The following is a 26,937-nucleotide window of genomic DNA, read 5'->3' as shown; positions in this document are numbered from 1 at the left end:
CAAGTTTTTTTCAAGCACTACTTTTTATTTTGTAGAATAACAGACATCAAAAAATTTGTTTTCGAATTAGTGTTTGTGCACTATTTATAAAAGAAAATGTTTTTAAAAAAATTTGAATTAATTAATTAGATTTTATTTAATTTTAATCAGTCAGCCAATTTAATTTTTAGAAAAATTCGCAAAAACTCCTTAAAAATATAGTTTTCATATTTTATGAGTGTTAAATGAATATTTTTAATATTAATTAATTAAATAATTGAATAGATTAAATTTAGAAGATACTGTCAAAAATAGTTCAATAACTCATTAATCTTTACTAAAAAAATCAATATGCATAGAAATAATTATGGTTTCATATTAATCTAAATATCTATAATTAATTTTAAATTAATTTAGGGCAAACCTATGTTAGAACATTGATTAATTTGTCTCATCTTTTTCATTTTAAATAACTCACTTATTAATTCAAAAACATTAAAAAACAATGAGTAACGAAGGTGGCATGTTTCAAATCAAATATTCATTTATCCTACAACCCATTTTGCATGATTCATAAAGCGTACACAAGAGAAACATCTCTTGCTTATCAGAAACCGGTTATCCGTGACAGACATTAATGTGAAATTCAGGCAGTGAATACTGTAGTCAGATGGTTATTACCCAACACATAATCTATTCGTGGTCTGTTATCTCTGACCCCATTAGTGAAACGGGTTACTACAGCAGAGAAAGTGTTGATCTTGACCGATATCAGAGCTTCTTTTTTGCCTTGCTCATTTTCTTTTCCTTCTCCTTTTTCCGTTGCCCTTCCAGCTGTTTCTACTTTGGGTGGAGTAATGACGATATTTTTTTCTTCAATGACTAATAGCTTCAAAAGAGATTTCCGTATCTAATAATGGAGTATAGACTTGATCAAGTGTTAAGGTTTATCATCTTCAATAAGATTACTGTGGTAGGCGTTATTACTCTATTTTTTTGTAATATTTAATAAAAAACCATATTATATGGAATATTTAAAATTTATTTATTTTTACATTATTCCCAAGAATGAGATGCAAAAAGAAAATAATTTAACCAGAATGTTTCAATTTAAACATAATTTCCATGGTTTTTAATTGTTTTTGCTTCAAGCTCAGTTATTTTCCATTGTACAGTGACTTTATAATTCATTGAATATATTTGATATTCAGAATTCTAATGTTAAATAAAATGCAAATCATACTGCCATACCTTTGTCAGCATAATTTAACAATCCATTTTAAAGGAACATTTCCCACAAATGATATAATCAGTTACATTTTATGAGATATTTAAATATTTATTATTATTTTGTATCATATAATTTTATAGCCTTAATAAAATGCTTATAACTTCCAAATATTTTATAACATGTCAAAATCGCCACACTCTTCTAACGATAATTCACTTAATTTAGTGAGACCTAATGTAGGTGTGGATATAGCAAAATAATGAGTTTTTTACTAATACTAGTTTACTAAAAAAATTTATAGAATATGAAAATAACATTTTGAACTATAGTATTGTTTTTTACATTTTATATACTAACTAATTATTTGTATAATTCTCAATCAAATGTGAAACAAATTTTCTTTCATATTAAATTGTATTAAATAAATTATTACCTTTTCAATAATCATATGACTTCATAAATTGTGTATTTGGAAGTAACATTAACAAAAATAAATACTCTCTTAATATACAAATTGCATTATATTATTCTTAAAAGTACAAATAATACACACAAATTATTATTCGATTTATTGAATAAAAATGTGAACAGTTTCTTATTTCTAAACTAGAATTTTTTATCAAATACAAATATCCTCGCATAGAATATATAAATATTCAGATTATAGGCAGTTATATATGGCTAAATAATCAGTTTTTATTACAATTAATTTGAAGAATTAGCATTCATAAATATTACTGCTAAGAATATTGGAATAATTATTTTTTTCTTTCGAAAAATCTCCTAAATTATTAACTATTTCTAATTTTTCACTAAATCCTTTTAATGAAAAAAGGAAACAATAAGAGAAAATGTTTCTTCCTTCGTTTTATGAATATTTATGTAAATAGTTACAATGATGTTCTCTTAATATATTAAGATATAAACTTTGTAAAGTAATAAATTAATCCGATATGTTGTTGCAGATTTCTGATATGTAGAATTTCCTATATTGAAAGAACTAACTTTTAAAATCTTTGGTATTGCAAAAATTGATGCAGAAATTTTACAAATTATGTAACACTTTGATCACACTATTTATTTGAAATTAGAGTCCCTTTAAAAATAAAGCAGATCAAAACAGAAAATGCGCAAACTCGAAAAATTATGATCGAATAGTAATAGAAATAATCGTTTATTTTTTTCGTTTAAAAATAAAACCTATAATCACCGAAAAAGTGTTCCTACTAAATATTTTAAATTCGATTTATTTGAATGCTGTGAGTGAATAGTTTCTTCATGCAGATTTGCAGTAACATGAATGAACATCAATTTCTGAAATAAATTAATGATGATGTAATTAGAGCAATGGAGGTACCTGTAGATTTATAGAAATATGAATTATTTCGCCACTTTATCAAGGTTCAATGCTAATGATGTTGCCATTAAAATATTAGTAACTAAAACTGTGAAATGAATCTTAATGCTTCTTATTATGAATCAACGAAATTAGGTTAAATGGAATGAAATTAAGGTGATCATATTCATATCGATAACACTTATGCTGCATTCGGTTTAAATGGAAGGTTAAATATCCTTAAATATAAGTCAAAATAAGCAGAATAAAATAAATACATGATACGAATTTTTATGTTAGCAATTTGATCTCATTTTAAAGTCAAATTAAAGGAATTCAGTTCACGATTTCAAAACTCATTTGATTTCATTAACTATGGCATAAAATGAATTATCTTATTATAGCAGAAATATCCTGATAGTTTTGAGTCTAAAATAATATTTTTTCCTTAATTGATTTCGACATAACAAATTTTTTATTATATTCATTGTTTACAACGTCCAGATCATCATAATAAAAGCTCTGAACTTAATTTTAATTCATTTAAATTTATAACATTTAACTAATTTCTTATTTATATGAATTAAGAAATTAACTAGACAAGTTAATTAATTTCTTAATTATGTTGCTTATTTGTATTTAATTATAAAATTTATAAATATATGGGAAAATTCCCATTTATATTTATCTCGTACGCAAAAGTAAATACATTTTTTTTGAAGATAGAAAAGACATTTTAAATTACGCTATTTGATTTCGTCTAAAAATAGAGGACTCCTTTCCTAGAAAATTTATATTTTTTTCAAAAATTTAACAAAATAAAATGAGGCAAGCTGTATGAAACATTTTCCACAAAATTTCTATCCTCATGTAGATTTATCACATGAATTGAAATAGAGGTTAAAAATATATATTTGGATGCGAATAAATGTCTAAAGAGTATAAAAATTTATAATGAAATATTCATTATTATAGTCAATATTTTTTATCACTATCATCAGCCAATTAAAATTTATGTTTATATATCTTGGAGCAAATATTTAGAGTAAAAGAACATTTAAAAAAATCAGTTATATTTTCAAACAGAAAATATCAAGTAATCAGATCAAGTGTTATTGTCAAGTACAAATTGTCCTTTCAAAAGAAAATAAATCATAATTTATTAAAATAATAAAAAGAATTAGAAATGGAAACAAATTTTGGAAGTAATTGAAATTATCGAAAATGCATTTTCTGTTTTATAAAATCTTTAAAATGATCATTAAAAGCGTTCTCTTAAATCAAAACAATCAAATTATTTTCCTTGTAGAAAAAGCTTTGAAACCATGAAATTTATTCGATACGTTGCTTTTTTTATTTTTGTTTATATAAGCCGAAGAACATCAAGGAATATCAGCAACGTGCAATGTAGGTAGAATGAATAATTAAAATTTTTTCTTTAAAATACTAAAAATAAATTTATCTAGATTAGAAATTTATTTAGATTATTTTAAATCACTGTTAAAATGAATATTCGTAACTTATTTCACAGTGCTGAGATTTTAAAAAGAAGTTTAAAAATATTCAAGAAAATAATTCAAAATTCGTTAAATTGAAAATTATTGCGTTGAATTGAAATAAAATTTATTTTAATTTTAATTCATTTAAATTTATAACATGAAACAAATTTTAATTTTATTAAATGAGTTTGGAAAATTAGTTTTTAAACTATCGTATTTCTCATAAATGCTCAAACATTTTAAATGTGCAAAATGAATTTACTCTGGAGTTTGTGTTACACTTCCAATCAATCTTAAACAGTTAATCTGCATTTTGACACACAACTTTTGTCACTTTCAGCTAAATTTTAACTATATATTTTTATTATTAAATTAGAAAAACCATTTTTGCTAAATTAAAATAAAAATATTTTTGGATTAAATTTTAACATTCTTTTAGAAATTTATTACTACAAATTATAGTAAACTGAAATTAATTCTACGTACTAAATTCATTTTTTTTTCAAGATTTCTATATGACCAGTGCACATTCATTAGTAACATACAGTGAATTGAGAAATATTTCATTTAATATTTCTTCTGGACTGAAATAAATTTTAAGGAAGGAAGTTTCTAAGATTAATACAGCAAATCATTCCAGGAAACAATGTTTTGTAGTTAATTCAAGAATTAATTAATGTTCAAACCTGTGTTTATTAAATTAAAAGCTAAGATTTATTACCATCCTTAATAAACCAAGTATTACATTTAATGCGAAAAACCACGAAGTTAATGAAGATCTGTTTTTAAAATTATTCAAGCATCTGTCGTAGTTATGAAGTAGGAATGCTTTCCATGAGTTAAAATAAATTTTTAACTGGTTTGGTAGAAAATTAATATTTGAAAAATCACAATAATTGTGCAAAATTAGATTTTAAAAATTATCTTAAAAATGTTATTAATATATGTTATTTCGAAGTATTTTACATCCTAAAATATATTAAAATACATGAATTGTTAGTTTGGGAAGAATGCTTCCCTTTTCTCATCTATAAGTTAATCATAAAAACTGCTTTTAAAAACTATTGATTTTAAATCTTACCTTCCATCAAAGAAATTACAATTTTAATCGAAGATGAATTAATTTTAACGGAATTAACGGATTTAAACAGAATAATTCTGAAAATTTCCTAAATATCATATTCATAAATGTGTTTTTTTTGGAAATATATACATTTTTTTTCTTTCTCTCTCTCTCTCTCTCTTTCAAAGTTATTTTCATAGGAAATAATGAGGACTAAAGATAGAAGATATAGCGATAAGAAGGATTAAACGTATGATTTTATTGTATTGTGGTATAGAAATAATTCTAGAACTGTTCTCTCAGGCGAAATTCCTAAATAAGAAGAATTGGATGGTTCCCCATACTCATGATTGGTATAGAGCCAATAAGCCGGGGCAGTTCTTAAATCTTCCTTGTGATAGAAAAACCAACACTTGCCTGTCGCGCCTTGCCAGTGGCCACCTTAAATGTCTTTTCTTTTCTGAGGGGGAAAAATTTTACCCTCTTTGCCCGAAATGCTGCCAGCATCAGGCCTCTGCCGAACATATTCTGGACTGTTTAGGATTTCATTGGGGAGAAATTTATTCTTCTCCCTTCCTCGGTTTTGACTTTCTTCTTGTCAACGGATTTTTGGATTTGGTCTGACTAAGTCAGACCATGGAGATTAGCAACAACAACAACAAGAAATAATTCAAAGCATTAAAGCTATATAATGTGATTATTTGCAAAATATTCATATCAGCAATTTTGGTTCTTTCATCATATAAGCAAAATAACAATTCTTTAAATTTTACTTCAACTATTTTCTTAATCATTCACATTTAAATATCCGAAAGAAAATCAATTAAATAATTTGGCGATTGCATTTATCTTGAAAAACAAAGGCATGTTTTTTTTTTTTTTTAATGAGACCTTAAAAAATCGAATAAAATAGCTTTGACTCTTATTACTATTATTAACCACAAAAAAATCAATAACCGCTAAATGGATAAAACTGCAAAAAAAATTATTTCAAAATATCTTTGATTAAAAAATTTTTGATGAATTTTTTCAGCAGAAATTCAATAATTAAGTGGATACAAATGATCCAATTATTTATTTTTCAACTGTTAGACACCGCGTTTAAGGTGCTGTTCAGAAATGTTATGGTTCTGCAAACATTTCAGAAGGTATTCTTTATTATAAAATAGTGGTTAATTAAATAATATTTTTCGAATTCCCTTTGCTATTAACTATCCCTTCTAAATAAATAATAAAATTTTGCCTTTGTTATATATTTTTCTAGGAAAAATTGGGATTTTTTTTAAAACTAGTCTAAAATTATTTGTGAATTTTGTAAATTTGGTGTGAGTTTCAAATGTTTTCAAATTTTAACCCTCTTGTTAGCAGACAAAATGACTACTATGCTTAACAAAACTGTCGTTCCTGGAAATATGGTTCACACTAAAATTATCACAGTTTGGGCAAAGGGAATGATATTCTATTTTGTTCACAGTAGGGATGCTAAGTAACTCAACCCCTCTGAAGAACATCTGGAAATCATGTATTTATGTTTTTAAAAGTAATATGAATCTGTTTTATTTCTGAAGAAAAAAAATCTCAATAAAATAAATAACAAAACGTTTATAAATTCAACAAAATCAAAAAATACTTGTTTAATAATATAAATGCTAGATTTAGAAATCAGTCTTAAAGTGTATGTAAGTCTAAAAAATACTTTGAAATCTATATTTGTTTGACCAAAATCTTTTTTCCCTTCTGAACAGGAATAATACTTTTTAATACTTTTTCTATCATTAGTTGAGAATTTAGTTTGTGCCATTTATCATGAACATATTTCAGAATTAATAGAAAGAAATCCCATGCAAAAGTTCATTCTAGTAAGAACACTTCATTGAACAATTTGGAAAAATATTTAAAAATTGTATGAAATATAAATAACTTGACCACTCTGAAGGACGTCTGGACATCATGCATTTATGTTTTTAAAAGTAATATGAGTCTGTTTTATTGCTAAAGAAACAAATTCTCAATAAAATAAATAACAAAAAACTTACAAATTCATCAAAGTTAAAAACTATTCAAAAAATATTTGTTTGATCATCTAAAGACTAGATTTGAAAACTAGTCTCTAAGTGTATTCCTAAAGAATACTTTCAAATCTATATTTGTTTGCCCTAAAATTCTTTCTTTCCCAACAGTTCTGGATATGAATAATACTTTTTCAACCATTAGTTGAGAATGTATTTTGTGCCATTTATCATGAACATATGACAGAATTAATAGAAAGAAATCCCATGCAAACGTCCCTTCAAATGAGAAAAGAGCTTTTCCTTCGTCGGAAAGTTCTGCATCTTTCAGTAAGCAAAACAGAGCAATGTGAACTAAAAAAAGAAAACAGAAAACTTCTAAGTCTGGTTTATTTATAACAACCTCAAAAAAATCATGATTTTTTCTCAGTTTTATTCATGGAAAGAAATGACTCCCGTCGTTTCTCGCCTTTCAAATGTACCCATAGCGCGTTGGCTTAAAGCTGTTCCAGAATACAAAACTACTTCGACTCTTATGGAAAATGGAATGACAGAAAAGATAAATGGCATAGACTGAAATGGAAAATATTTACATTGAGTACTTCTATATGTAAATTCCTTTCTGCTATGGGATGTTACATATTTGTTTAGATCCTTGTAAAGTGACTATCTCAAGTGGAAATACAGATGGTTGATCTCACAAAACGATGCAAGGTGCAGAAATGTAAGTTTTGGAAATTTTTAGGAAAGAAAAGAATAAATTTAATGGCTTGCGTATACAGATGTTTCTTTATAAATAAATTGAAACGGTTTTTGTTATTCTAAAAGCACTTTCAGACAAGAATCTACTGCATTTCTCTCTGATCTTAGAAGAAATTATTGTTGAGGAACAAAATAGAAATTCTATTAAAATGAATTTATTTATAGAACTGTAATAAGGTGAAGCCACATGTGTTTACATCTCCTGAGAAACATAAAGTATACTTTTATAGAAAAATGTATTTTTATCTTTTTAGTTGAATTACAATAAACAAGTTTGGAAGAACAATTCTGAAAAAATATTTAAAAATTGTATGAAATATGAGAGAACATTCATCTTATGATCCTGACATTCTCCATTAGTTTTCTGACTAATAATTTTTAAGCCATTAAATTTCACGAAGGCTTTAAAATTTATTATGCTCACAATGCTTAAAAATTATATGAAATGCAATCTGGAATTTGAGAAAAAAAAACATTTTTTTATTCATAAATATTAATCACTCTTCGATGCCATTTTCTGATTCTATAATGCTTAGAGATAAATTAAATTCTTTGATGTTCCATTTTTATTTATTTTTACCTTTAATAACAAGGATTCACAAAAATTATATCTGTATTTTTAATTATTATTATTCAACATGAAATAAGATCAGCTTTCGTTACATGGATGCATGACATCATGTCTTTGTTTTAGATATTTCTAGACAAATCGAAGCACCCACCACTATATTATATTTTGACTTACTTATCTTCATATTTATTAAAGCATATATATCAAGCAAGTTTTTTTTATTTATTATATAATTAGCTGGAACATATAAAAAAATATTTCTTTTAATTTTATATTTTAATCAGTTTTTGAAATACCATATATCTATTCGTAATTTAAATAAATAATTATGATGCAGGTTGCACTGTTTAAGTAAAATTTAATAGTAAATTTTTGTTGAAAATTGTAATTGTTGAAAGTGCAGATCAAAAATTATACATAATTTAATGAAATAAAATGTAATGCTTCATACCGATCGATATATGAAGTGATAAAAATATACAAGTGAAAAATTGATTTAATTTTTAAATGCATAGTATTGAAAAACTACTCCAAAACGCATTTTTTATAAGTCCGAAGTAACTTTATTGAAACTTTAGAAGGTAATTTATTATCTTGACAGTGTTTCTGTTTACCACTACCGTGAAATTTTTTCACCATTTTTCTTGGGCCATTAACTGTCGTGTTCTTGCATTGAATCGCCTCTTATGTCTTCCAGTTTCCAATGGCTTCTGCTTTGGGCGATAAAGCCTCTACACTAATTGAACGAACGTCTTCGAAACTTCGATGCAGTTTTAGCAAGCTAATCGATAAATTTCCACTTGGCATTTTTTATCATATTTCAGACGAGTACTTTGTAATTCATGCAAGAAAATTTGCATAGCATTTTAAAGATGTTTTCTGAAAACCAAGAAAAATAAATTTTCAGATATAAGTTACTGAAGTAGAAACTTCTCTTTTAAAAAGAGACTTACATTTTAATTCAAAAATTCAGACTTTGCCTGTATTATAATAAATTAATAAAACCATAGGAGATGTTCTTATTTTAATCACAATTTATTATTTTCTTATCTTTCTGCAAAAAAAAAAAAATATATTTCCTTATCTCTTTCAAGCAAGATTCAATTACTTTAATATTTCAGTTTTTAATGGAAAGCATATTTTATGCTACGTGACTTCATTTTTATGCCTATTACGTTGTTCTTCAATTTATATTTTAAGAATACAGTAATGCCCTGACTTACGCGAACTATAAGTTATAGGAATCTTTATTTTCCTATCCATTTCAAATTTTAAAAGGTAATGCAAATGCAAAATTCAGAAAACAACACAAATAGCAAAATTTAAAGATAATATATCTACTCTTCAAACCAGATACGGATTTATTGCTGATTAAATTACTCATGTTATAATGTCTTTCAAAGAGAATTACATTTAAAAATAAATAATAATAATATCAAGCTACAATACTCGAGTGGAAAAGAGCCAGTCTTCATTGATTTCGTTGATTGAGATTATCCAAATGCAGCAATAAATCAGTGCCCTAAAAGTTAATATCTTATATCCTGAGCTATCACTAAATACTAATACATCACCAAGCGCTATTACATACTACTGAATGGCCATTATTCATTCGCCTAAAAGAGTGAAGATGTAGATATTGTTTATCTCAATGTGACAGGTTTGAAGAGCACCAATTTGACCGAGTTAAAAAAAATTGTGTATGTTAAAAGATCAAATGCAATTTACGAGTGCCAGAAAGAAACTGTTCTTGAGGATTTCAGCGCTTAAATAGACTTTTTAAGCGACGCATATATTTCGCAGAAAAATGAGTTCAGTAGAATTAAACGTCTTAATTAAGATGAGAACTGAAATTTCTGATACCAAATTAAACTATTAGTCCATAAAAATTTCAATGTGCCTTTATAAATCTTAAATATTTTCTTTTCATGCCTCATAAAATCAAGTCATTTCGATTTACATAAAAGTATATTTCCCGACTTTTTCCGAGGAAATTGCATTTATATTTATTATAAATTACTTCAAATTGAAGTAATTAAATAGTTATGATATTTTAAGGGAAACTTAATGCAATATTTAATCAAATATATTCCACGAAATAGAATACATTTATGCTGAAAAAAGAGTATATTTATAATGAAAAAAGAGTATATTTATAATGAAAAAAGAGTATATTCATGTAGAAAACCTTTCTGAAAATTGGGAACGGAAGACAAAATAAAATCTAAAGCAATAAGCAGCAGTTTCTTAAAAATTCAAATATATTCTCTCTAAATCAATTCATTATTATGATCAGAAGGTAACGTAGGAGTTTCTAATTACCCTTTAGTCTCTAGAATAATTAGGAACATGAAAGTGTAGTTATAAACGTCGCTATAAATCAGACTGGTTAATTAATATATTAATTTGGGTAAAAAGTATTGTTTAATGCGCTGACATTAATTATAGACCTATGTTGCATTTCATGCGATTGCTTTAATTTAAAGAAACAGCGAAGGTCTGCAAAATTCGTTTCCCTTAACCATAACTGACTCCACACTAACTCTTTTGACATTTTCAAAACTAAATTATCAATTAATTGATTGATTTGATTTAAGCTTGACAGCATTTGAGTAGAGCCATCTGGTCACTACCAAAAACTATTGATATCAAAGATTTCATATTATTTATAATATTATAACTTAGAAACTAAAAGGCAGAACGCACTTAAAAAAATAAATTGTATTGTTATTAAAAGTATTAATTCTTTTGGAAGAAACTAAAAGGCAGAACGCACTTAAAAAAATAAATTGTATTGTTATTAAAAGTATTAATTCTTTTGGATCATTGTTTTCCGTGAAAAATTTACCTTAAAATGAAGATCTTGTTACCATGCTGCCTCAAAATAAGACTAAAAATATTATGATATAACTCAGAAACTAAAAAAAGAATTTAACCTCTTTGTTAACGATTTGCTTTTATTTTCGTTTTTATACGAATCGAGTAATGCACTTTATAGAAAATAAAGAAAGCTGTATTTGTATTGCACCTGCAGTCTGTCAACTCTAAATTCTTCAAGCTTTCATTTAAGTCTGAAGGCTATTCGTGACGCTTCAGCGCTTAGCTTTAATCAGCTTTCACGAGACTCCAAATAAGCACACATTCTCCCAGCCTCTTTTATAACTTCCTTATTATCCAAATTCTGTTTTTCAATTTTGGTTATTACTGCAATAAATGTTTGTTTTTTATGGGCAATGAATTGCGAAGATGTTTAACTGAGTCTTAAATTATTTGAGCTGTTAAATAAAACTAGATTTGTTGGTACTGATTGCAGTTTTTTTTTATATTCTGAAACTGGTACCTGTAAATCAGAAGACAGCTTCAATATCTGATGTAACAACCGACATTTATTAGTTGCCTGATATATTGCTATATGAAACTGAATTTTATTTTATCTCTAAATTAGTAATCAATTTAAAACATTCAGCATATGATGTAACAATTGACCTTTGTTGGTTACATGTTTAATATTATTTTTTTTTAATTTTTAATAAATATTTTTAAAAGGTTATTCTTTTTAACTTAATTTAGTAATTAAATATTTATTTAGTCTAAAATAAAACTATGCTCAAGAAAAGTTGGAACCTTTGCTAACAATCAAAACGCCCATATACAGTTATTGGTTAATTAAGAAATATTCACCCAGGAAAAGTGTTGTTACATGTTTACTACTATTATATATCTGTAAATAAAATATTGCCATTTTTTGTGAATTCTCTATAATTATTTTACATTAAAATAAAAATGTATTTTGTTACAAAGCAAATTACTTTAAATGTATATAAATTATACAATATATTTGAAATATATTATTATAAATAATATACATTTTTATCTTTAGATGCTTACGTAATATTCGACAGACTTTTTAAAGAAAATTGCCAACCAGCCAAAGAATGCCATGAATGGTAGCTTGGAAACTACAACGGATCATAAAAATTTTCTGTTAACCACCTTAACAGAAGAAATGATTCTGTCAAATGAATCAGAAATTTTGCTTTTCAGAAATCTGTCACCAGACACTCAATCTCCACAGTTTCAACTACAGCCCTATTATGGAGACCAACTGGAAGTGTACCGCAACTTCTATTCTTCAATCCATGGTTACATAAGCATAATGGTATGCCTATTTGGCATAACAGCTAATTGCATGAACATTATTGTCTTGACCAGAAAGAACATGGTTTCACCAATCAATGTTATTCTTACTGGACTGGCTGTTGCCGACATGATGGTGATGATATCATATGTGCCATTTAGTTTACATAATTATGTACGCACTGGATTAGAAGAGAAAGAAAAATTTACTTTTGGATGGGCACTGTTCACTCTGTTTCACGCGCATTTTACAGTTGTGAACCACACTATTGCTACTTGGCTCACTGTAACTGTAGCCATTTGGCGGTTCATGGCTGTCTGCTACCCTGCACCAACTATGAGATACAGAGGAATTCCACAAGCAAGGATAGCTATTGCTTGTACATATATTGTATGCACTATCTTCTGTATCCCGAATTATATAACATTCACAGTAGCATCTAGTTTAGATTATCAGAATAACACCATTTACAAGGTCAATTTCAGTGAGTTAGCAATGCGACATGGCGGTTTATTAGCTTCAATCAACTTCTGGATGTTCAGCGTAATCTCTAAATTGGTGCCCTGCATAGCTCTCACAGGGCTCAGTTTCAGTCTTTTGAAGGTTCTGTATGAAGCCAATATGAGAAGGCAACGACTCAAAGTTGGTTCTGAAAACGATAAATGTCACGACAGGACCACCAAAATGCTCCTTGCAGTTCTCTTCCTGTTCCTTCTCACTCAGTTTCCTTCTGGAATGTTGGCTCTTCTCAGTGGTGCTCTGGGCAATGAATTCTTCAATAATGTGTACTTGAACTTTGGTGAAACCATGGACATTCTTTCACTTATAAATAGTGCTGTGAATTTCATTATATACTGTTCAATGAGTCGGCAGTTTAGGCAAACATTTACATTTTTGTTTTTCACACGTTTTAGTAAAGATAAATGGGCTGCTATACCACCATCAGAGCCAACGCAAACTGTTGGTACTGCTTGTGTGTAACACAAGATAAAAAAAAATATTCAGACAAACAATTCTTTGAAATCCATATAATACTGCGAATATGCAGGATGATCTTGAAAAAAATTCTATTAAAAGCCATTCAATTCAACATTTAAATAAATTATTGCAGATATATCATAATTTTTTTGCACAATACAGATTTCGAATACACAAAAATATATATTATTCTTCAGATAATAAATAAATTTCAAAAATAACTAATAAATATTCAAATAAATTACATTTTAGTTTAATAAGTAACTAATCGAATAACTGATTATAATAATGAATTTATAAAGAAATTATATCGCAATTCCCTGAATATCAAGAATAAAAATGATGTGAATAAGCACCCCAACCTTTTTAATGATGATAATTTATTAATCTTAATATTTTTGAGGCTTGTTTTAAAATTATGTTTATCTGGAAATATGCTTTATTAAATTTACTATTTCTGGAATAATTTTTGAAAAAAGAAATATTCTCCAGACATTCAAATTATATGGTATACATATTGAGACATTACGAAACACGTTTTCTTCAAGATTTATAGACACATATTGAACAAAAATCAAATACTGTGTGTTGATATAATAGGTGATAACACTTACGACATGACTCACCTTTTCTCCGCTTGAACATTGAACATTCGCCAAAATGCATAAAACCTTATCTAGTCTATGTACATAAAATGTGAATGACTTTATATACAGCACTACAATTTACTTTGTACTGTGATGTATTTCGTAAATGTCATTGTATTATAAAAATATTAAGTTTTGTGCTATATATTGATTGTTAAAGTAATGTGAAGAAATCATGTGAAAGTTAACATATATATACTTTGTAAAATGATGGATAGAAAATACAAATGAATGATTCTTTTGTAATGCCCCATTAAAAAATGGAGTACACTTGTTCAGAATATATCATATCGTACATTAATTTGTAGTATGAATGTATAGTTATTCTGATTGACTGCTGCTTAAGAATATGATCTCAATAACATTTGTGAATTGCAAATAAAACTTTGTTTTTGGTTTGTCTCAGAGAATTAATTAGTAACGCAAAACAAATTATTTCCTCTTTCAACAGGTGAACATTTCGAAAATATTTTAAAAATAATTTTAATTTGGTTTCACATTATATTTAATTACTATACTGAAATACTATGGGTTTATTCATACAAAAAAAGACTTTTCATATTCGAAATAGCATTAAAATAAAGTATAAATATAAAATAAGTATTGCTTCTAGGTGATAAGAATAAACACAGAGTCCTCAAAGAAATTTTCTGAAACTTCAATAAATTAATTCTGAATTTATCGCCAAGACCTCTTAGATGTTATAAAGATAAAATATATGAAGCTCTTTGATTTCACGATTCATTGCATTGAATTCATGACAAGCATAAAGAACTCAATGTAATTTATTTTTAAAACTTTTTGAATATTTACCACAAAAAGTTATAATTTATTTTCTTTTGATTATGCACATTTAAAGTGTTCTTAATCTCAAGTATAAGAAATGTACACTAATTTCACCACAAGTTGTGAGAAAATGAGTGCGTATATATATATATTGTGGCAGAAAATAAGAAATAAAATTCATTTTATTGCATAGAGGTATATTTTGTACATGGAAGAAGCGAAAAGATGATGCATCTGTCTACATTGCGATGCAAGAGCAAAGTGGCAGAAATTTTCCCTTTTGTGATTTTACTACTAGATTCTGATAGATATTTCTTTGAATGCGTCAATTTAGGAAAGGTAAACAGGTATCTTTGAAAAGAATTCGTAGATGTTAAGGATCTTTATCTCTTTGCTCGGAGTGTTAGATATTGCAATAGCCATCATTCTTTTTAAGTAATAATTCTTAAAATAATTAAATAGAAATTATTAAAATAATTAAATAGGAAAGTTGGATTTGGTTCAGAAATAAACAAACATTTTAGAATAAAGTAGAATGAAATAAGTTCAGATAAAAATTAGTAAATCAATTAAGATTTAAATTAGATTATATCATTATATATATACACACACAAATATGTGTGCGTGTGTGTGTGTGTGTATGTGCATGTATGTACAAATTCGACAAGCCTTGTATAAATCTCCCTGAAAGGTTTAAATCATAATAAAAATATGAAAGTTGCATTTGCATTAATATCTAATGCAGTATTCTCCAAATCATAAAGAAATAAAGAATCATAACAAACATATTTCCCGATATGCATAAAAGATTTATATCTGACATCTGAAATGTAAGTGAATTCAGAGGCAACGGAGATGATTATAATCAACGATATTTGATGATTATAATCATTCATTTTTAGAGTAAAGAACAAAATTTCTGTATAAACCATCTTTCTAAAGCGACAAATCAAAATGTAATCGAAATATGTAATTAATACAATCAAGACTAATTTTAAATTTCATCTGAATAATTTAAAATCAGTATAAAAATGGAAAAAAAAATTTTAATCATTGAACTGATAATGAAACTAAAATAATTCAAAGCTTCTTTTTAATATAATGATAATTGCATTGTCCATCTTTTAACGATTGCTATTATTCACTTATTATATAATGTAATTTGAGAAACAAACCTAACTTCTGAATAAAGTAAGACCAAACGTTTTAATAATTATTTTAATTCTCCAGTGCTATACATATTCTTCGCAGTTGCATTAAAGATTAATGTCGACATTTCCAGATATTAACAATCTAATCCAACTCGCCGCCTACCATTCTGCTGGTCAAACAAAAGCACGCTTTTAAAACTCATGTTATCATATCGGAGTACTTTTCATGGATTCAATTCATTCTTACTAAGATTAGGAGAAAATGAGAAATAGTGGATTAATTTTACTATGTGCTTAAATAAACCAATAATAATTATTTATAATTACATAGACTATTTGCCTAAGTTGAATGTAAAAAACTTGAGAAACATATATCTCAATTATTTCCGAATTTTTTATAGTATCAAGAACATAAATTCCTGTTGAAACTAGATAAACTATAGAGTCATTAGTAATTCCATTTTCAAAATTAAAAAAATTGTTTTGATTCGATATACAATTATAAAAATTCTGATAAAAACTGTAAATTCGTAAGAAAAAAAAATTTAAATTGAAAGGAACTAATTCATTTGATATCATAGTTGATATCTTAAGATATAATCTTAAAGCAAACCGCAGATCCCTTTCACTTATCCTCATATTATTTTGTTTAATATTTAGTCCTGCAAAGCATCCATTGAATTTCAAAATTTGCACTTCAAGTTTGGTGTGAATCCTCTGACAGTTTATTTCTTTGGTACTTAATATAAATCACTAGATTTTCTTCATAACTTTTTTTCCAGTCTGAAATATATCTAGATATAATGAATAAAAAATAAATCAGAATATACTATGGTAACGAATAAAAATATGCATCGCAAACATATTAATAGACCCTACAATGAAATAAGAATAGATCTTTGATTCAAGTTTACACAATTAAAATCACGTCTTCACACTTTATTTTAAGCAATAATTTGAGGGGTCCGACTTCGATCAGAACAAATATTTTGAAAAATGTAATTTATTATTATTATTATTATTAGATACATTATCAATTATAAACATGGAAATGATGAAAATTTAGATTCATAATCATAATATTATTTTGAAAAACAGAAGAATTTGTAATAAGTTTTAATGAATGTTCATCAAAACGCTTAATACTCTAAGTAAAATTATCATGCCGCATTCATAATTTTCTTTGCACTTTAAGTTATAAGGGATAGTAATGAGTGAAACAAACCAAACTTTAAGATATATTTTTAAAAGCAAATAAATTAAAAGAGGAAAATGTGTGTAAACAGGCATTTTTCACATTGAGTTATAATTGAATTTTTATATAAACAACTATAAATGAAAAAAATATTTCATTAACTGTAAAACTTTTGTCAAATTTCATTGCACATATGCTCTGAAACTTATACTCTAACTTTTCGACAAATGTTAGTTTTTAAGTTATTGTGTTAACACTAAAAGTTTTTTTTTTTTTTTTTTTTTTTTGTAAAACAGGGTTTTGAGAAAGTTGTTGTTAAAAGATTTCCTTTAATTGAATAATGCAGTTGCTATGGTTACAAAAGTTTAAAACTGTCCTAATAATAGATTTGACCTTGCTTGTCTTTTTTAAAAGCGCTTCATATTCTGTTGGACAAAAAGCTTTTTCGTTTAGCTTTTGTCTATGGTAGAGAATGCCCCTTGAATTAATGTATTAACTCATTTTTACTTAATGTCAAGCCACTTAACACGTATCATTCAAGCCTAAACTACCTAAAACCGCTAATACAACATTATAACACTAATCAAATTAAATCACAAATAGAAATGATTTTAGATGTATTGATTTTAAATATACAAAATGCCAGTTCGCAATTCCATCTCATATCATTGAAGTATTTATTTACATTTTGAGTTTTTCTATGCTGACACGCATTAATATTTGATTGCATAATTTCTTAAAAGAATTCATTATTATATGTCTTTATATGTTATTAAAGCATGTTATCTTATCCTTAAATAAGTTCACGAAAGCCTTTGCTCGTTGATTCTTTCACCTTCCATCAACGCCTTTCGGGCATTATCAATGGAACAATAAAGAAACAATGCAATAATAAGATTTCGGTAGGTTGGCTTTATTAGTAGAAACCACAATTCCGTAGTATTTTTCCAATTTATCGATGTAACGATAAGTCAGTTTTCCGTTTCCAGTAAGCCCTATCGATTTATAATATTCCCTTTATTAACTAATCTAATACATTTTAATTTTTGCCCGAAATTCTTACCATAAATATCCTCTATATTATTATATGCAAACTGTAGAAAAATATAGAAATGCTACAATTTTAAAGTCAATTTCCATTCCTGAATGAAATTTTTGATTTTGGTTTTTCTTCAGGCAAAGAAAAACAGAAATCAAAATTAAAAGTTATCAGAATTTCAGTTCAGAATTAACTTTTTCTAAACACATTCAGGAAAGGTGATAAGCTGTTTAGGGAAATGAGTCGTGTGATCTATAAAAAGAAGTTAAAAAAAACGTTTTCATCTAAGTGTATGGAAATAGATTGGTGTTTTCAACGTAGTTGGATACCTTATGTCTAATGCAGAAAGCAGTTAAAACAATCAGCTTGTATAGCTCGTATGTATATACTTTTACTCTACTAAATGACAAAACGGATAAAAAAGTTATATTTAAAGTCATTTCCAGCAATTCCTAGAATCTAAGTGACGGAATGATCCAACAGTTACTAAGTCTTGTTTATGCATACATCATAAAAAAAGTAATTGAGAACACATTTTAATATTTTATTTCAATGTGTTTGGTGATTATAAATAATTAGAGATGTCGCAGTCAAATTAATAGAAAATATTGTCATTATTGAAATCAAAATTAGTTTATTAATAAAATGCAGGTATTAATAAAATAAGTAATTACAAATTGGGCAGAAAACTGAAAACAGTTGCTGAAGATCCTTCGTAATAGCTATACAGACAAGCCTTGTCGAAAATATTCAATTTTCTTTAAACTAGACAGAAGAGGCTTAAGAATATTACCTTATTCACAAAATTTATTTATGTTAGTTACATTTTACTACTACTCGTGCCATGTTTATAGCATTTTATTATCAAAATAAAAATATACTTCTATTATTCCTTATAACCAAATCCCTGAAAGAGAGAACAATTCGTTGACAATGATTGATTGATTGGACATTTTTATTAAACTCAAAATTATTCGAATTCTACAAATGTAACCAGTTTGACGATGCAATGATATGTCAAAAAACCAGTAATAGTAATTGCAACAAATCTAATAATGAATGGAGTCTTACTTGTAAAGTGTCATTTCATAAATTCTATGTCGAACAATGTGAGATACTGCTTGAAAATTATGAACTTTTGTTTTCAAAAAAAATCCGTTCATATCCTCACTACTACTGCTGCTGATAAAAATTCTCATGAATTCACCATTATTTTCTGATCTGTAATAAATTAGATGAGAAATCCTATCGAACGTTAAAATTTATTTTTATTTCAAGAGCTCTGTAAATCTCTGTAATCTCTGTCCACTTACACAATGGACTTAATATCCAAACGCGTTCATTCCAGAAATAATGGAATTGCCAATGGTGTTTATTATTATTAGTTCGCATTCTTTAATAAAAACTTGTTGTAATAAAAGCATGTTCTGTCAGAATTAAGTAGTTCAGTTATCTGGTTGTCATACATCCATACGTCGAATATCCTCTTCCTCAGGAAAATCATCAACGATCTGGGCTCTCTGTGAACGCGCGTTATCGTCCATAAATATGAAGTCTCGGCCAAAAGCACCCCGGAACAACCTCACATAGGCTTCAAGGATCTCATCTCTATCGAGATGTGCATTGACAGTACACGCATCGAAGACATGCAGTGGTGTACGACTGCCCAACATTATGCCACCTTAGACAAGGATTCCTCTGCCATCCAGTCTGAGGAATTTCTTTTACGTAGGAGGGATGATAGCGAGCTTCTCGCTCTCTCCAGATGAAGATTCAACGAATGTCACTTTGTGTGGTAAATCTCATCAATGAAAAGAACACGCCCCCATTCTAGCTGTGCCCAAGACTGTTGTGTTAGGCAACACAAGAATCGGTCTTTTCTGTTGGATGCAGTCAAAGGGGCACGCTCAATTGGTCACCGGGCGTAAAGGGCCCTCTCTGCTGGACATTTGTATACTGTTTGTCTGGAAATTCTTATTCCAGATGCAGCAGCAAGGTCAAGAGCAAGTTGAAGAGCCGTTGTCAGCCTATGCCGTCGTGCGCTTAATGCCAAATAGCGATCCTGTGCAGGCGTCTTTGTTCTGTGACGGCCTTGGCCCGCCTTCCTAGTTACAGTACCACTTGTTTGGAATTGATTCCACAACCTGGATACCACTTTCGGTGCCACTTGTAATCATCGAGCCACCTCCGCTTAAGACTTCCCAGCTTCAAGCCTGTCAACGGCTCTCCATCTCAATGAATCGTCTAAAGGATTATGAAAACTCATTCTCACTGAAAACATGTTACATTTTTTGTTTTAATTCAATATTCACAAAATTGCAGACAAAAATCCCAGATGCCTAAACGGTCTAATTTCAGTAGTTCCTCAAAAACTAATGGTAAACAATATTTTTTTCCCACAACAAAGGTTAATATCGTGTTGCCGGTCCTTCACAATATATAAAATATAATTTGTTTAAATTTTACTAGTAGCCATTTAGAATTACTTTGAAAAACATCTTTGTGACATTAATTTTGGACATGAGTGTAATTCTAAAATTGGACATTGATAATAAATAGTGTCGATATTTAAAAAAAAAAAAAATATCATTCAAATGCTCTCCTATTCTATGCAGCTCGACTTATATCAAAGTTTCATTGCATATTAAATGTTTAAAACAATGTTCAATTCATAGTTAAAAAGGTTACAGAAAAAGGTTAATGTCCTCTTGTTGTTTATTGAAGGAAAAGTTACGGATATTAACATATCAAAAATCTGTACTAAAATTAAAAGAATGAAGATGTGTGCATGCGTGCGTGCGTGTGTGTGTGTATTCTGAAGAATAATAAGATGCTCTACCATACATGCGTGAGCGGAAAGATTATTTTTAGTACTTAGAAAGCACAAAAACAGTTTAAGATCTGATATAATTCCTAAAAATTAATATGATAGTTTTTCCCTATAATACAGCTTTTAGAATAATGATTATCAAATAAGAATTTTTAAAACTATACATCCTTCAGACTTGGAGTAGAAAAGATTAATGATATTGCTCAAAAACTGACGAATGCCTTTTATTTCTTACGTAAACTGCATAGATTATGTTCTCATGTGTATTAAATAATATTTTCTTTTGATATGAAAAAATGCTTTCTTGAATTAAAAATCCAAGATTTCATTATAGAAAATAAATTGATAAATATTCGTTAAAAGATAGTTGTATGTTAAGATAAAAAGCGCGCGCGCGCGCGCGTGTGTGTGTGTGTGTTTGAGAGTGTGTGCGTATGTGTGTTCGTGTTGCGTTGGTTTAACTACATTTTCTTTTTATATATAACCAAAATGTTGCTTATTATAAACAGTTCACATCTGTGCAGCTTCGTTTATATTAACATAAGATCAACGAGGTGGAACTTTTTTCTAAACCAAGCAGTCATATAGAACTCTATCTTAAGTATAGAAAAGCGATATATTTATTTTGTATATGAAAGCCATAAGGAATATTGGAATTCTTCAAATCTCTACTTAAATATAACAAAGCTGAGTGTAAATAAGAATGCTAACCTACATCCGAAATCGTCTTACTGTAGTAGATTTTTTCTCTTCTTTCTGATTATCTAATAATAAAAAAATATTGATAACCTGCATTTTCGAACAAACGCTTTAAATCAGAAATTGAGGGCTTCGTATATCCGCACATTATAAGGCATAGAAAAATATTTTCAATATTCAGTCATTATCTGAATTACAAAAATTTTCTTTAAAGGTTTTATTCTCAAACACTTTTATATATATATCTCAACACACACACACACACACACACACACATATATATATATATATATATATATATATATATATATATATTAAATCTGACTCATGAATCAGAATATATGATGTTTAATTCCTATAGATAAATTATTGATTTTATTTCGAAGTAACCCCAAGGAAAAGAAATAGTAAATAAAAAATATTACAACATATTCTACACTTTTCAATTCTTTTCTAATCTTTTTTTTATCTATATCTCTTTTTTTTCTTTTTTACGTATGTCACATTTAAATAAAAATATGAATAAAATCTTTCACTTACCTTTTCACACCGCCTCTAATTACGAATAAAGTAAAAAGAAAAAACATATTTTCATTTGAAAATTTCCTCTTTTTCATTGGAGGAACTTACTTCGACCATATAATATTTTAAACAAAAGCTAGAGCAATTATTATATACTGAAGGTGAATTCATTTGAAAAGAATGATGAAACAAATTTTATTTCATTGATATTTTCTTCTTTATTTCAACTTGCTTCTAGAATGACTTTTTCCCCTTTCATTACATTCGTTCCTTTCATGTTTAAGTTCAAATTTTGACTTTGTTTTGAAACGGACTAGAAAAGTTGGAATGAATTAGCTTGAGTTATGTCTGTAAAATAATTTAATTTCGTCAATCGAAATCATACCCCGACCAAATCCATTCATTGCCAAATTTCATAAATTTCAAATTCAGAAATGTAATAAAGAAGTTCAAAATCAATTTATTGAAACTTAAAAACTTATTAGCAATTCTGTATGAAACAATCTTTGCTTCATAATATTTACTATAATAAAGATTACAGGCATGGAGATTAGTTTTCAGGATATTATTTCATATACATAGCATGTGACATTATTTTCATTTCAACCATGTTTAGTTTTAATTTCTGCTTATATTTCTGGGCATAAGAAAATTATTTATATTATATTTATTAAATATACAAATATGTGAAAATGTTTCATAAGATCATCAAAGAGTGGTACAAGATTTAAGAATAGAAATTATTAGAATTTGAAACTGTTTACAAAAATCCCTTATATACGATTAAAAAGCAATTATTTTCAAAGCTGAATTATTGAATTTTCGAAGTATATTGATTTCTTTTGCATCAGAATGTCTACACCCGGTACCAGATAGACATTTTTAGATAGACATTTATCTTCTGAACCAGATTTATTACAAATACATAAATTACGGATAGAACAAAAGAAAACAGATGAAAAAGTATGCAAGAAATTATATTAAATTATATTTAAATATTATTCTTTAAAATTGAAACCCTAGATTAATTTTTTTTCTTGTTAATAAATAAAAAAAGTATGAAATACCACAATAAAGTTAACATACCAAAAAGGATTTTGATAACACTTTTCATTAAAAACAGAATTTTTTTTTTAACTTTTTGGCAGATATCTTTAACATTTTGTCAAGATTAACAAGATTAATTTCATCCTTCAATAATTGATTAGCTTTTAGCTTTTCCTTAAAAAAGAAGTAATGTAATATGATTATAAAATGGTGGCTGTTTTGAAAATGAAATTAGCATCTTAAATATTTGACTTTGAAAAACTTGAATGAATTTCTTCTCAAGTCAATTTTATTTATATTTCATAAAATAATTAGTTTTTGTTTTATTTAGTTTCGTTTACATTATTTTTATATTCTTATCGCTAAGCTTTAACACTTTCACCGGTATATTAGTTAATACATATTTATGAAAAAAAGATCTTAATAGAAGACTCTTCATTTTAAGTAATAGTTAAAAAAGTGTGATTAGAACCATGATTGAAATTAAATATTATATTGGAATATAGATTTAAATAGATGCATCAGGCTTATAAAGCATTTTCTTTTATTGTTGAGCTACTAATAAAGAAATTAAGTTTACTACTAATATTAGTTGAGATGACTGCTAATATTTCTAATTAAGATGACATAAAATCACATAACAATTTTTATGGAACAATAATTAGATTTTAATTAAATCTCGCCTTCATATAGAAATTATATAATATCTTTATTTAATGAAGCAATCTTTATAACCTTCTAATTTTAAATAATATATAATTAATTATTTTACAGATTATTCAATTGATTTTAAGTGTTATCATTTTCAGTAAGAATATGTAGCTAATATATTTTTATATTACGACAATATGAATTATAATTAGAATAATAAATTGTAAAAATTGAATAATTTTATATTTCACGTTCTTGCATATAATCCAATAGGAGCAATTTCAAATCCTTCATATGATTTGGAAATGTTCCTACTCGAGTATATGTAAAAAAATGAATCTCAATAATGATGTAAAGATCACTTTGCTTTCGAGTGAGGTAAATTAAATTTGAAATTTGGTTCTGCTTCGTTTGTTATACTAAATCTGGATTTTGATTCAGATTATGGAGCATACGTCCTTTTCTATCTGTCTTGTATTTTTTAGTTTTAAATTCACATTCACAATGACAAGCTGTTGTTCTCTCCAAACTTACAAATTGGATTTAAATTCATCCCAAAGCAATATTCTTTCAATTAATTCGTTCTGTCCCCCCTCCATCCCCGCACAAATAGATATAAACAATAACAAAAATTGCAAGAAAATAAGTTGTTTCCTCTTTGTTTACTTTGTAAGTGTACAAGTTTATTCAAGTTGCAGTACAGTAGGCTGTTGCAAACAAGCTTTGCAAGTTTGTTTACTTTGCAAATTATTACTATTCAAGTGTTAAATAGAAAGAATTTTAACCTCTATCATTGGGGGGGGGGGGGGGGGGGTTCTGGAGTTATCATCATTTTGAACATAACTTTCTATTTTCAATTTCTCCATTATGATGGAAAAATAATTTAAGCTTATAAAAGAATTGTTCAAAAATAAATAAATGCAACATAAATTAAAGAAGAAAAAAATTGACTCTAAAGATAATGTTGCGGATTCACGTCTGCAAATAAAATTTGTATCAATTTTGACATTACTGGTACATAATATTTATAAGATATTATTCAAACCAATCTTTTGCTAAAGTTTCATTTAAAAAGCAATAAAACTCTATTCGATGTATAGTTAATTTCTTCTTCCACTTCGAAAATCTTGATTAAATAAAGCGATATTTGATAATGAAAACCCTTTTCGCCGCTAAGCAATTTCCGATAGCTCTTGTAAACAACATGAAAGAAAACATGTTCGACAGTTTAGAAGAAAGAAGCACGTTCTTGTCGATAGAAAAATAGAGGATTGGGAAATCCGTCTAACCTATTTTTCTACCTCATTTCAAATACAAGCTAGACGAGATATACTCCTGAGAATTGAGAAGAAATTGATCTGCGAAACAACAGTAAAAATTTTATTCTCGTGGCACAAAAGGTCCCAAAGGAATACTTCTTTTCACTCTCAAAATTGTACGTGGCTTCGCTGTTTATCAAAAGTCGTTTTATTTTGGGAAATATAAAGTGTGAAATACATCAAAGAACTCAAATTACTGGGTAAAAACCAGTAATAAAATCTTTTGTTGTTTCAGTTTAAGTGAAGTTCCATTAAATGCAACAGTAGCTTTTGTCGCTTTCTTTCCCCTTTAAAGAAAATGTTGATGGTGGAGTTAAATCTAGGTAACACTTCAATCTGAATTTTCATTTTAGATAATACATAAATACATATACTTCAAATTGAAAGTAGAATGAAAAAGTAAAAAGAAAGAAGTTGCGTGACATGTAACTGTATATGAGATTCTTTAGCAATTTGCATCTTATTTCCATATCCTTTTAAGTCGTAAAACAGATGTCTTATGCATGATCAATTACTCACAAAGAATCTGAATGAAATAAAGAGTATTGAATCTATTTTAATTGTATATAGGGATATTTTCATTAATACTAAGGTGCAATTAATACATTCATTGACAACAATGCTTGCATTCTAATATTAAAATGTGATGAAATTTTTAAAATGTAAATGTTTTACTCCTTATATATTATTAAGTAAAATTAATCGAAAATTCTGGGTCAGTGTAGGGTGTATTTTGAACAGAATCCCATAGGCTCAATAACAAATAATGAAGCCTTATTCTACTCGAAAATACGAAAAGAGAGACAACAAAGCACAACTTTAGCTTACACAAGTTCAGCACTTGCAGTAAACATCAGTATACAAGCCGCAAATCAGTAATAAATATGCATAACAGTACATAGTGAATGAGAAGAAAGACCATAAAAATAGTCACGTTACAATTTCAACTGACTACTCACTTTCTCTCTATTCAACTGCTGGCTAGCTACTCGACCTAAAATTAACTCCATATTGATAGACTTCATCTCTCGTCATTTCATAGCTTCCATTACAGTGCAAAAGATCTATAAAAATATCACCATCATTCAAGGTCTAAAGCAGCTATCGCCAAGATTCTTGCTGTTTCTGGAATCTTTGATTTTTGTCATCAAAAGAGCCAAGGTTGGGGAAATTGACCGAAATTCATTCAATGAACATCAGAGCTATCTGTAAAACTGCCTTCCCGACTATGGAATTTGATGCGCAAAAACCAGGATTAGAAATTCGCAACTATATATAGGGTTCAGCGAGTCATCTTGATCTGACTTATATTTAGTCTGTTAGATATCTGTGTAACAAATTACACGTTAAGCATCGCTAAAAATACCACATGTTAATTTTATATATTTTCCTTATTATTATTATTATTTATTTATTTATTTAATTATTATTAGAATCTTCAATTATGAAAGAAGAATGAAGAAGTGAGTTTGAACTGATACCCAG

At 27.4% G+C, this 26,937-nt stretch overlaps 1 protein-coding gene across 4 annotated transcripts in view; it reads left to right on the top strand.

The window, feature by feature from the left end:
- Positions 1-14,595, top strand: part of LOC129964010 (G-protein coupled receptor dmsr-1-like) — a 90,701-nt gene extending 76,106 nt beyond the window's left edge. For all 4 annotated transcript variants that reach the window (XM_056078664.1, XM_056078663.1, XM_056078666.1 and 1 more), the window contains one exon: positions 12,331-14,595. In XM_056078664.1, the coding sequence (XP_055934639.1) occupies positions 12,391-13,569 (1,179 nt within the window). In that variant the 5' untranslated portion in view covers positions 12,331-12,390 and the 3' untranslated portion in view covers positions 13,570-14,595. The remainder of the gene's footprint in view (positions 1-12,330) is intronic.
- Positions 14,596-26,937: the final 12,342 nt, after the last annotated feature.

The sequence above is a fragment of the Argiope bruennichi genome, chromosome 3 (assembly GCF_947563725.1).
Source record: "Argiope bruennichi chromosome 3, qqArgBrue1.1, whole genome shotgun sequence".
NCBI classification, from domain to species: Eukaryota; Metazoa; Arthropoda; class Arachnida; order Araneae; family Araneidae; genus Argiope; species Argiope bruennichi.
The sequence above is the reverse complement of the archived record's forward strand: the minus strand, read 5'-3'. Positions and strand labels throughout refer to the sequence as shown.